The following is a 12514-nucleotide window of genomic DNA, read 5'->3' on the forward strand; positions in this document are numbered from 1 at the left end:
CATACACCTAGACAAAGAAACCCCCCTGCTTTATCTTTCCCTGCCTTTGTAAAGTGCAACACATCCTTTGCCATAACCCCTCCTCTCTTACAAGAAAAGCAAAGAGTGGAATATCTTTAAGGGAGTTCCCTTCATTTAGTGTGTGTTTTTGAACACTGCAACTTTGTCAGGCAAGCAACTATCATTCACTATCTTTAGCATCTTCGACAGCCAACTTTCTTAGTTTCCATCTATGAATATTATATTTATACACCTTCTTTAAACTTGTATGCACTCTTTGAAGAAAAACTTATAGGTAGCTAAATTGTTCGTTGATAAAAAACCTAAATGTTACAATAATATTCTTTTTGTACTCTGTATTTGCTTCAAAAAAGAAGGAAGTTTTGCTACTCTTGGTTGCATTCATGAAAAATATGTATGCTCATTTAAGATAGTTTTGTGGAATACAAATCCTCGCCATTTTTAGTGTTCCACTTACAATCTGCCAATTACAGTATACCATGTCTTCTTCTTCTTCTTCTTTTTTTTTAAATTTTAAATTTTTTTAAAATTTCATTTTAAACTTTGGTTACTTTATAAGAAAAAAATAAGTATTTACGATAGATTGTGAATACAAATCCTCTATATCACCTTTTGTATTCTATTTTATGTTCCACTAATTATGGTATGTCATTTGTTTGATTATTTTTCAATTTTAAATTTTGATTATTTTATAAGGAAAGTTAAATGAATACAAAGCATACTATGATTGGTAAAATATAAAGTAGAATACAAAAAAAAAGTAGACAGGATTTGTATTCAAAGATTACGATTAATAGAGTATAAAGTGGAATACTTAGAGTAGGATAGAAGATATTGTTATATGTTATTATTATTATATTTATTTCTTTGCATCCGATAGACAATGGTATTTTAATGTAATGCAGACTTCAGTAAAAAAACAAAATATGTACTCACAAAACCATATACTTTGTGTAGGTGAAATGGATATCACCTCACTTGTGTTAGAAATTTCTTCTTCAATGGATCTTTCAAGATTTAAGAATTTCCTGACGGTGAGTAAGGGTAAGAGTAAGCATAACACTAATGATGCATACAGATCCGGAAATGAAAGCTTGTGGGATTTCATCAAGAAGTTTGACAAGCTGTGTGTTAAGGCAGATGCAATGACAGGGAAGGAAAAACAACTCAAGTTGGAAATGAATAGTTCAAGTGATAGAAAACTTTTAACAGATTCAAAGGCTTCAGATTCAAAGAAAATTGTGAAGCCTGTGAGTTGCTCAGGAGGAAAGGTTTGCAATAATAGTTCTTGCAAGGGGAAGGGAATCTTGCAGGCTGGTGTTGTTGAACACCTTAATGGCCGACTGAAAATCCTTGAAGAAGAAACTAAGACTATGAAACAAGATATCTTGGAGGCTCTGGAAGAAAGGAGAGAGCTGGTGAATGATATATATGAGCAGTTTCAGATTATACATAGTCACCTTCGCGTACGAAATCAAGTGATGGGAGAGTCTAGTTATGATGATACTTTGATTGCAAATTCTCCACAGGTAACTCTTTCTGCTATGATAGTGATATGTCTTATCCACTTATATATAGAAATTGAGTTGTACTTTAATTAATTTTGTTGTGCCTGGCCTGCAAAGATCTGCTTTTAGTCTTTTCTTCTCTGGTTACTGAAGGCATCACTTTGTCTTTACTTTTTGTGCCGGGAAGAAGTTAAGCTGTTTGCTGATAGTTATTGGTGAAGCATGAGTTCCTGATCCTAGTCTTGCGGATCAATGTCACTACCCTTCTATGAATCATTTACTAATTGTTTTTCACCCAAGAAGATTAAGAACAATATTTATCTTATGAAAGAATACCAAGAAAAAAAAGACTTGCTTCGCCTTCAACTTAATATTCGACTTTTATGGTATTTGATTTTCTTAACTCTTAGGGTCTGGTAATTGGTAAATGGTGTTTGTGCAGCCCGTGGTGGGGTCTAAATCTTGAAACATAGAAATACAAGGAAAGTTCCTACATAAACGCTCATTTTCAAAGAATCTATGCATTTGGAACTAGGAACACAAATGACAAAACATCTAAGTCTCATTATAAAGTTGCAATTGGTCTTCACGGCACACCCTACTTCCAGCTCTTTTCATGCCGAAAGTGGCAGATTTCAAAGCACATCGCATTCACTACATTAGTTTTGTAGTAGTCAAACAGTTCGCCCAAATTATTCCAATAAATTGAGAGTATTCATTTTCAAGAGACCCAAGACTCTACAAGTTAAAGACTTATTCTAACTTCTCTAGAGTTTCTTTGGTATGACTGACTGTTTGGTTGCGGAGGGATTGAACAAAAAGAAACTGAGAACAAAATTAGATGGTTTGTGTAAGCTTTGCTCTATCAATTTTCAATACTTGTATGCTTAACTTTTACATGTTTGTGGTGTATAAACAGGATGGAAGAATAATTGGGACTGGTATAACAGAAATTTTTCTACAAGAACCAAATATGTCTCTTGTCACCAGAGATCTTAGAGCTGGCACGTTAGAATTCCAAGAATCTGCTTAAGTAGTGCATGGACTCTCAATGAGATGATTTTTTTTTTTTTTTTTTAAATCTGAAATTTTATGAAAGTTGTGCAACCACCTGTTTTAGTTTGTCTTTTGGTGTGTTAAAAAAACATATATACATATATATACAGTCTTTGGAGTCCACTATAAATTTCACTATGTTTATCAACTGTTTCTCATATAATAATATGAGTTTTTGGCTGAATATTGGGAAAAATTGAGTTTATTTGTGATATATGTAATGTTCAAAGTTATTTAACTGCCTTAGGAGAGAGATGAGTTTTGGTAACGATGTTGCCGAAATTGTGAGAAAAAATAAAAGAGAGAAGATAGAAATGATGTGACGAGTGGAGGAGAGAGAAAAGAAATTTTGGCAATAGTATTGTTGAGATTTCTACTGCTCAATAAATTTGTATTGTGGCAATACCATTGCCGAATAGGTGAGAAGAAGGAAAAAAAAAAAATTTAACTATGGCAATGCAAGTGCCTAAATAGGAGAGATGAGGGAGGAAATTCTTTTTTGTATTTTGGCAATCACAATACCAAAATACAAGAGAGAAGGGAGACTGTTTTTTGCTTCTCTTTTTTTTCTTTTTTTTTTTTGCTAAAAGAGAAAAGAGACTATATCCAAATATCATATACATATTTATATGGTTCGAATAAATATCTTCATTGTGGATGGTTGCAAATATTTAATGAAGAGCTTTGTTGGGTTAAAATAAATTGACTCCGATTAATTAATTCAATTACCCAAGTTGATTAATTAGGTCAAATTACATGCAAATCGTAGAGGTACTAACAAATCACCAATAACTAATATACAGCGGAAAAAAAAATTAACATGGTAATTTGTTGACAAATGGAGAAACATCTTATAAGTAAAAGACTCCACCCGGTGACTTTAAGGTCACCACTCCCAAGAATTCATTGATTAATAATTAAGCGATTACAAGTATGAGGAATCTTTCAATTACCCTAGCCTATCCCAAAATACCAACCTACAGTTAAACCTTTAATTCAATATCCAATTAAACTTGATATTGTAGTAGGCTTCTTTGCTTTGCACAAATTTCCAATCTGTGATTAGTTCCTTTGCACAGAGACTAACTCTAGTAACTTGATTGATTGTTGTTGGTTGCAAAATTCTCCACTTCATAAATGATGAAGATCAGGAAGCACTTGGTTACAAAACCCTAAAGTGTACAAATGCAGTAGTTTTACACAAAGTATATGAATTCTAGGTCTTTGTTTTCGTACTTGATGACTTTTAAAATAAGCCTTATATACGTTTAGAGCTGTAGAGAGAAAAACCCTAATCATTCAAGTCATCATGGGCCAAAATTCAGATATGAGAAATCTGAAATTATAATTCTTGATAGATTGAGCTTGTGTCAAGCTTGTATTGAGCTTCTTCATTAATCTTCGATAGCAGCTAGTGTCGAGCTTTAATGAAACAACTTTTCTTCATTTGTTTCTTGGATCAAATTTCATGTCTTTAATGATACCACTTGATATGTTAGAATAACATACTTTTTGATACATTAAACCCAACTTAGATCTACCAAATTACAAGTAAAGTGTATTTTGTCAAAAGATTAGTCAATTACACAGAAAATATGACCCTAACTCAGTGTGGATGATACCATACCGTACCGGCCGATACGGCCGGAAAATACCGTACCGGCCAGTGCACCGGTACAGGTACACCCCCTGTTTCGTACTGGGAAAAATACCGGCTGTTTCGGCCACATACCGGCCTTACCGGCGAAATCCGGCTGTTTCGGCCGGTAAATGGATACCGGGCCGAAATACAAATCTGAGTTAGCCAAGAAAACACAAACACAATCCTCCTCTCTTCTTTGTTCATCTGTCTCTCTCTCAAATGGTAACCCAATCAAAACACAAACACAATCTAAATTTTAGAAACAACAGATCAAGAACAGGGAAGAAAAAAATTTTAATTAGAACAACAAATCTAAAATTAAAACAAAAACAACAGATTAAGAACATGAAAGCCTATTTAAGCTCCATTGTAACAACAAAGTGAATCAGAACAAGAAAAGAAGGAAGGAAAAAAAAAAAAAGACAGACAGACGAGAGCCAATCGGCTGTGTGTGTGAGTGAAGTGAGATGAAGAAGAAAAAAAAATAAAAAACAAAAATGCAAACATAAAGGAGAAGTCAAAAGATCCCGGTTGGCTGTGTCACCTGTGTGTGTGAAGTGAGCCGAAGAGGAAAGGAAAAAAAAAAAAAAAGAAGAAGAAGAAGAAGAAGGAAGCACGGATGAAGAGGAGAAAGACAGAGGCAGGTTCTGGAAAGTGGAAAGTGGATATAAGAAAGGAGAGAGTGAGATATGTGAGTACAGGTCAAGACTTAAGTGTGTGGTGGAGAAAAATCAAGAGAAAAAAGAAAAAGAAAAAAAAAAGAAAAGGAAACGTATGGATATGGATGAAAGAAAGGAAAGAATAGGAAATGACCACTTATAAAAATTACTACAATATTTTCACAATAAATTTTAAGTAATTAGCTAATAATGGTGAGTAAAAAAATAATTTCAGTGGTAGGTTTAAATTAGAACTAGTAACAACTTTTTATATAAGATTTTGATGTAATTCTTGTGAAAATATTGTGAAAAACATTGTGAAAATAACATTTTTTATTGTTTATTTAAATTTCCTTTAGTTTAAACTTAAAAGGCCAATACTTAGTCTAGGACCCTAGATGATGTGATAGTGAATTGATTTTAAAGAGATGACAATTTTGTATTTTTACTTTTCCATATAATTTTTTGAAAAGTATTCTTTATTTACTTTTTTTTTCTCAAAAAAAACCTCCTTTTTTTTTAGACAAAAAACAAACCTCTCTTTATTTACTCTAAAGTATTATATAAAACAATAAACATACCAATAAAATAATCATTATAACTAAATGTTTATAAAAAAAAATCATTATAATTTTGTATATTGTATAAAATAGTAAAAAATAGCGATAAACCCGAAACGGTATACCGGTATTGATCGGTATCCGAAATATATCGTACCGCTAGCCAAACCGGTACAGTCTCCGGTACGGTATTGACTTCTTTGCCCTAACTAGCTTCAATTGCATATGAAGAATATAAGGAACAATACCGAAATACTATACCTAAATGTTGCTCTCTCTCTCTCTCTCTCTCTCTCTCTCTCTCTCTCTCTATATATATATATATATATATCTTATTTCAAAATGGAGAGTTAAACAGCATGAGTCTAAAAGTTGTGTTGTGTTTTGTTTTTATTCTTTCTAAGGGTTTGTTTTATCTTTTTGTTCACATTTTTTACTTATCCACTACACTTGCTTGACTGACGAGGAAGTCAAAAGATAAGAATTATGGTTTCTAATTACTTTGACAGTCTGTAGGAGTGTTTTTCAAACTGCACAACCAAACCCAAACCACTTGCAAAATGGAGCAATTGCACTGCACCACAAGTGACAATTAATGAACTACATCGTACTATAGGGTGTGGTGTGCATTTAAGATATATATATATATATAGAGAGAGAGAGAGAGAGAGAGAGAGAGAGAGAGAGAGAGAGATCTTCAAAATTGTTTGTCCTTCGTTAAGAGTCTTGTAACACAATTAGCACTTCTTAATATTTTTAAATTCTAACAAACAATTCTAAAAAAAAAAAAAATTCTAACAAACACATACAAGGTTTAAATTCCCATCTCCAACTATCAAATTATACCCAAAAAAAAAAAATGTTCTCCTTAATTGCTTGAATTAAAGAAACTACTGTTACAAATATGTCTATTAGTATTTTCTCTACAATATTAACTCTTTCGCTGGGGGTAATGTCCTAAAAAATTTGTTTTGATCATGGTTTTGAAAACTAAACTATTCAAAGAATCATAAAAAGACGGGCTCAAGGTTTTTAAGGTTGAATCAAAGGTTCATCTGAGCTTGAACCATTTTGATTAATAATTATATTAATGAATTAATTACTATGAAAATAAACTAATTAAATGTACAAAAATTTAGAAATATTGATTAAAAAAATTAAAGAGTTTAAATACTTTTATTATAAAAAATTAAATTTAATAAAAACTAAATAGCTTTTTCTCTTATTATATTTTAACAAATTGTACATGATAGATAATATCTCCAATGGTTTTTCTTTTTTTGAGAAACTATCTCCAATGGTTTAATATACTAACTTTACTTAAGGAAAATAATATTTTAAAATTTAAATTATATATATATATATATATATATATATATATATATATATATATATAAACTGCTCAAGTCTTCAAGACAAATAAATTAAAAAAGAAAAAGTTGAATAGTCAACATGACTTTTTAAGTTTATGAATAAAATAACCATAATAAATTCATTCGTGTACTCACTTCCCAAATTTGGATCGGGTGCAATTATCCCATTTTCCTCACTATTTGTTTTTTTACTATTCTCAATTTCTCACTTTTTAACTTTAACTTTTTACTTATTTTTTTCAATAACTGAGATTTAAAGCAGTTTTTTTCAACTTTAAATTTCAGTCATTTATAACTATTGTATTAGGTGCAATATTCTAGATTTTGCTCCTTATCTCAATCTTAACCTCCTTATGTCTCTCACTATAAAAAACCCTCAGTCTCTCTCTTCTTCTCCCTACCTCACTACCCCATCTCTCTTCTAGGCCAGCCTCAATCTCTCTACTGTCTTTCATTCACTTTCCAAACAAACAGATCCAACATCTCAAATCCATATCGGGAATCTCATTAGTCTCTCCCCAAACAAACAGATCCGGCAAAAAAGAGAGCTTGAATATTCGACAACCATTTTTTAGCAAATTTTTTATGGGAAAGAAATCAGCAAACTAGTAACAAGTTTGAAAATCAGAAGGTTTGATTGTGGCTTGAACAGTTTCCAACCAAAATGACTTTTTTCGGTTTTGTGAGTTTTAAAAATCGAATTGGTGGTTAGTCCTTGATTAACATAGTTCGACTGGCTAGTTCGAGTTTCAAAACTTTTTCCAAGTTTTCTAATGTTTGATAGTCTAGGGTGGGTTTTAGTTAGCTTAGCTGGTAAAGTCTTTGATGGTTGTATAAGAGATCTGGGATTCAATTCCCGCCTACACCAAAAACTGATTAGTGTCTTGGCCAGATAATAAAAAGTTATTATCAAAAGTGGACGCTATAGGTTGAAACTCTAAAAAAAAAAAAAAAAAAAAAAAGGAAAGTGAGGTTAACGAAAAATGCAGGGCTTGGTTATAAAGCATTAATTTTAGCAAAAAAGGTTTTTATTGGTGAAAAGCATTTTTCTAAAGCCTCACATGCATCTTAAAAAAAAAAAAGTAAATGTGTTTTCATCTTTCACTCTCCCCTAATTTGTCTCAACTGTGAGTTTAAGTTAATTCAACTAGAAAAGTCTCTTGTCGTTGAATAAGAGATCCGGGGTTTGATCCCTCGAGTATATCAAAAACTGATTAATATCTTAATCTGATGATTAAGAGAAATCATCAGGAGCAAACACCATAAATTGAAACTATCTATATCAACCGATTCTTTCACTCCCACCCCCTAATCTCATTAAGGAAGTGTTTAGTTTGACAAAAATTTATTTCTAGAAAATATTTTTCGCATTTACAAGTATTTGAGGTAATAGAAAATGTTGATCAACGGAAAGTATTTTCTGATTGACCGTAAAATAAAGACGCTTGTGACGTAAATTGGTTTACGCTTTTATTTTCTGTCAACCATTTTCTGCCTCACTTAAAACTTATCAACCAGACATCCACCCCCCACTTTCCACTGTTTGCCACCTAACCACCACCCCCCAACTAATGTCTACGGTGGCCAACCACTAATACCAGTGGCTGCTGACACCATTGGTCCCCAAACACAATTATTATTTTTTTATCTAGAATTTTATAATTTTTTATTATATATATGCTTGGGAGATGAAAAAAATGTGAGAAAGTAGTATAAAATATATATATATTTTATAAAATTATCAAGAATGCAACCAAATATTGAAAAATATTTTCGAAAGTCTTTTTAGGAATTTAGCCAAACACTTGAAAATAATTTATTCTTCAAAAAATATTTTATAGACAAAAATTATTTATCGTCAAGCCAAACACAGCCTAAATCACCTCTTCCCTACGCTACTCGATTTGTCTCATTGTCAATTATCACTTCCGCTTGATTTTTTTCTTCCTAGGTGTTTTTATGTAGACACCCATTTTGAAACCGTTCAAAGACCAACCAAGACCACATGCTTGCAAACAACTCTTGAATTGAATCTAATCATTCGAAAAGAAGTCTGGGCCTCTTGAACACAAAATTTGAAAGTGAAGTGTACCTTATAGTCCTCATCAAACTTATGAGAAAATCAACTTGAGTACTATAGCCCAAGTCTTCCAATAGTGCATTGGAATTTCCTCAAATGAGTCAAATACTTGGGCAACTCTTCCAACACTAGCTAAGGGCACAAATGCTTGACCCAAATGCACGAGTTTGAGATATATATATATATATATATTAAAAAATATGTTCTCGTAATCATTTAGAATCTTTTTCTCGTTTTGTTTTATATTGTTGAAGATTTTTTTATTTTATTTTGTAGGAGTTTGTTGAAGTTGTTTGACTTAAATGGTATTAAGTTGTATTAACCTTGTGATGGGCCATTCAATAAAAATGTTTTTCCATGTTTTATTAATTTTCATGCTACCACTTAATCTATTATTTTCATGTTATTAATTTTTATGGCATAAGTTGATGCATCTAATTGAAATATTGAAGGTTCAAATCCCCTATTCTTAAAAAAATTATTTAATTGTTAATTTTTTTGTAGAAAGAAAAGGAAATTATGTATTATGTGTCGGTTGACTTGAACTTTTTTTTGATACAAGATAGACATTCTACTCTAACCTAATTTAAGTGTATAAATGTGCGAAGCTCCTTCCTGGAAACTTGAAACCCGGCCCTTGCCCCCCCCTCACACCTCACAAGCACTTATACTTGTAGAGTGACTATCGCACCAAGGATGTGCGGTGGTGGCTGACTTGAACTTGAGCCAACACATATTGGTATCAAAATTAATGACCTATTTATCTAAATAATTTTGTCTTGACCCAACTTGATTCAATTGAACTCAAATCCAACTGGATCCATTATTAGGTTTAGTCAATGTAGATAATTGTAATTTACATCAAAGGAAAATTCAAATTTAACTCTATCTCTATTGTAGAGATAACATTACAAATCAAAGGTCTTGTAAATCGATTGCAAACGAAGATGTACAAAGTTTAAATCATTTATCTCTCAACTATCAAATTATAAAAAGAAAGAAAAAATAATAATGTGAAGAGATATAATGGTATTACTAGCCCAAATGCCCAATGCCCAACAAAATAGAGAGAACGGGGATAAAGGGATATTGGACCAAGCCCAGTATAGACATTAAATGATTGTACCTAGTAGACAGATGCTGCATTAAATGCCAAATGATCTGTCAAAACAATATCCTTCACCCATGTTGGCGACATCATTTAAAAGGAGCAAAGATCATCAGTATTCCTGGGATTGAAGATGAGAGGCTTCTTAATTGCAAGACATTGTTTGATATATTGCCTACCCATGACAGAAATCATGCGATTCAATTTAGATTGGATTGAGATCACCATTTGCATGGAGAGGTGGCTTAAGCTTTTGCAAGATTAGAATCTGAAGCAATAATTTATCGTGGAATAAATGCTTTCCCACATTGGATAATGTGAACTATTTATATGTTTAATGCTCTAAACACAGTGAATTGAGGATAATAGAACTTGGAAATTCTTTATATTTCAATGGCCCATTGGGATTTAGAAAACCAAAAATAGGTTTCTACATAACGTTCTTGATAGCTTTATCTTCTGTGTTGAGCAATAGGTTTGCTTTTGAAAGGACTGGGACAAGGAAAGGTTTAGGGGTATTTGGTAGAGTAGTTTGAGATGAGATTTTTGTAATTTTTTATAATTTTTTGAAGTACATGTGAGTGAAAAAGTGTGTAATGTTGTTTAAAATGTGAAAATATGAGTTTAAGTTGGCCTACCAAACAAGCCCTTAGAGTTTGTACTTGGTAAAGCAAAATAAAAGAGCTGTAAAAAAGTGAACGTATAATTATGTGATTATATTTAGGGTACGTTTGGTACACTGAATGGAGATTATATTAAAAATATTAATCTTTATTATTAGAAATAAAAGACATTGTAATGAAATAACTATTACTATTCATAAGTTTGGTTGTTACATATGGAAAACTTGTAAAAGATGATGTATAAGGAAACTTTATATTTTTGGAAATATATTAATTTTAAAACCTATTATATGCACTAAGGAATAACTACTACATCAATTTTAAAGAGGAATAGTTATTCTTCAATCTAAATAATAGTTATTCCAATGTAATAACTCATCAATGTAATAAAATGCAACCAAATGACCGAATTGATATTACACATGAATAACTATTCAATTACAAGAGCTATTACAATGAACATACCCTTAGTGTATCCTTAAAACCTCCTTTCATTTTTAGTATTTAGTCTTTCAAACCTCTCTATATCTTTATTTTTTTTAATTTATTTTTTCAATTAATGATTGTAAACTTTGAAATTTCTTTGGTACTTGTGGTCAAGACTTTGTACAGAATGAAGATGGTGATATAATTGATTATTGATATATTTGAGGTGATTCTGATTGTTGTTAGCTATACATTCCACTTATTTTTATGAAACTATGTTGGGATTTTTCATAAACAATTATGTTTCATGCATTCCAGTCCAAAAGTACTATTGCATATCATATACGGTTAAAAAAAAAAAACTGTAAAATACTATTCCAAGACTTTTTTTTCTTCCTAATACCAGGCAAAGAAGTTAAAGGATTACATCACAATATTTGGAGTTTGCCTTGCTGCCATAGCAGCTAGGTTCCTACTTTTAATTAATATAACATTAAAAGCTCTCAAAATAGCTTTAGTCTGAATCTATAAGCCAACATAGAGATTTCTTGAAAAATATTATATATAACAATTATGTATCATCTAAAATAGCTTCAGTCCACCAAGTCCGGCTAGTGATAGAGAAAGATGTCATATTGCAAAACTTGATTAGTAGTAGTAATATAAAAAGATTTCATGAGATCAACTCTTTCAACCATTCATCACTTCAAAATATCCCCTCAAGCCCAACACTACAGCTTGCTCTGTGGTATCACTTTTAGGAACGTTGAACTTAGGGCATACACCAGCTGTAAATTCAAATCCTTTAGGGCCGTTTTTTACTGCTTTTTAAACAACAGTTTTCAGTATTTAAACAATATTATACATATTTTCACACTTTTTTATCCATATGTATTTTCAAAAAATACAAACAACGTTACAAGAAGTTTCTTACCAAATAGGCCTTAAGATATATTGCCATTTTTTTGCAAAAAGAAATCATTAGAATGCATTTATACTCAAAATATAATCAAAGAAATAATTTTAATGTCTTATATCGTAGGCCTGCCACTGAAAATCGAAGGCCACATCAACAGGTTCCATTTTCTCACATTCCAATTTCATGAGCCTAATGTGTCCATTTTTTGTCAAGTGTCGGTGCAATAAGTTGACAATCTAAACAGTTCCAACGTGCTTGCACTAACACTAAAAACATGACGTAAAATATTATGAGCAAAACAACACATCGAAGAGGAAAACATTGATCTTTGCAAAATTCCCTCTTAATAAGAAATCAAATCCCCCACTTTCAGCTTCTGCCCATCTAGTGCTCCTAGCCAGTTGGAATGCTTGCTAGTTTTTATAGCATAATTTTTAGTTGCAATAGAAGATTTAATAAATTAGGAAAAATTCTTGCAATAACATAAAATAAAAAAATCATTGCAATAAATTGATACAAATTATTTTTGCAATCTATTG

The 12514-nt window shown here is 31.5% G+C and overlaps 1 protein-coding gene across 1 annotated transcript; it reads left to right on the plus strand.

Moving 5' to 3' along the window:
• The first annotated feature begins 230 nt into the window (after nt 1-230).
• On the plus strand, nt 231-2651 carry LOC142637169 (uncharacterized). The gene is made up of 3 exons (XM_075811447.1): nt 231-295; nt 979-1550; nt 2449-2651. The coding sequence occupies exons 2-3, from the start codon at nt 984-986 to the stop codon at nt 2560-2562; spliced, it is 681 nt and encodes a 226-aa protein (XP_075667562.1). The 5' UTR covers nt 231-295; nt 979-983; the 3' UTR covers nt 2563-2651.
• The last annotated feature ends 9863 nt before the right edge of the window (nt 2652-12514 follow it).

This window comes from Castanea sativa, chromosome 5, assembly GCF_040712315.1.
Source record: "Castanea sativa cultivar Marrone di Chiusa Pesio chromosome 5, ASM4071231v1".
Taxonomy (NCBI): domain Eukaryota; kingdom Viridiplantae; phylum Streptophyta; class Magnoliopsida; order Fagales; family Fagaceae; genus Castanea; species Castanea sativa.

Excerpts from the sequence above, each read along its gene's own strand:
- LOC142637169 (XM_075811447.1), top strand. The coding sequence starts at position 984 with ATGGATATCACCTCACTTGTGTTAGAAATTTCTTCTTCAATGGATCTT. Across the intron at positions 1,551-2,448 it reads TGATTGCAAATTCTCCACAG|GATGGAAGAATAATTGGGAC; the intron begins GTAACTCTTTCT and ends GTGTATAAACAG.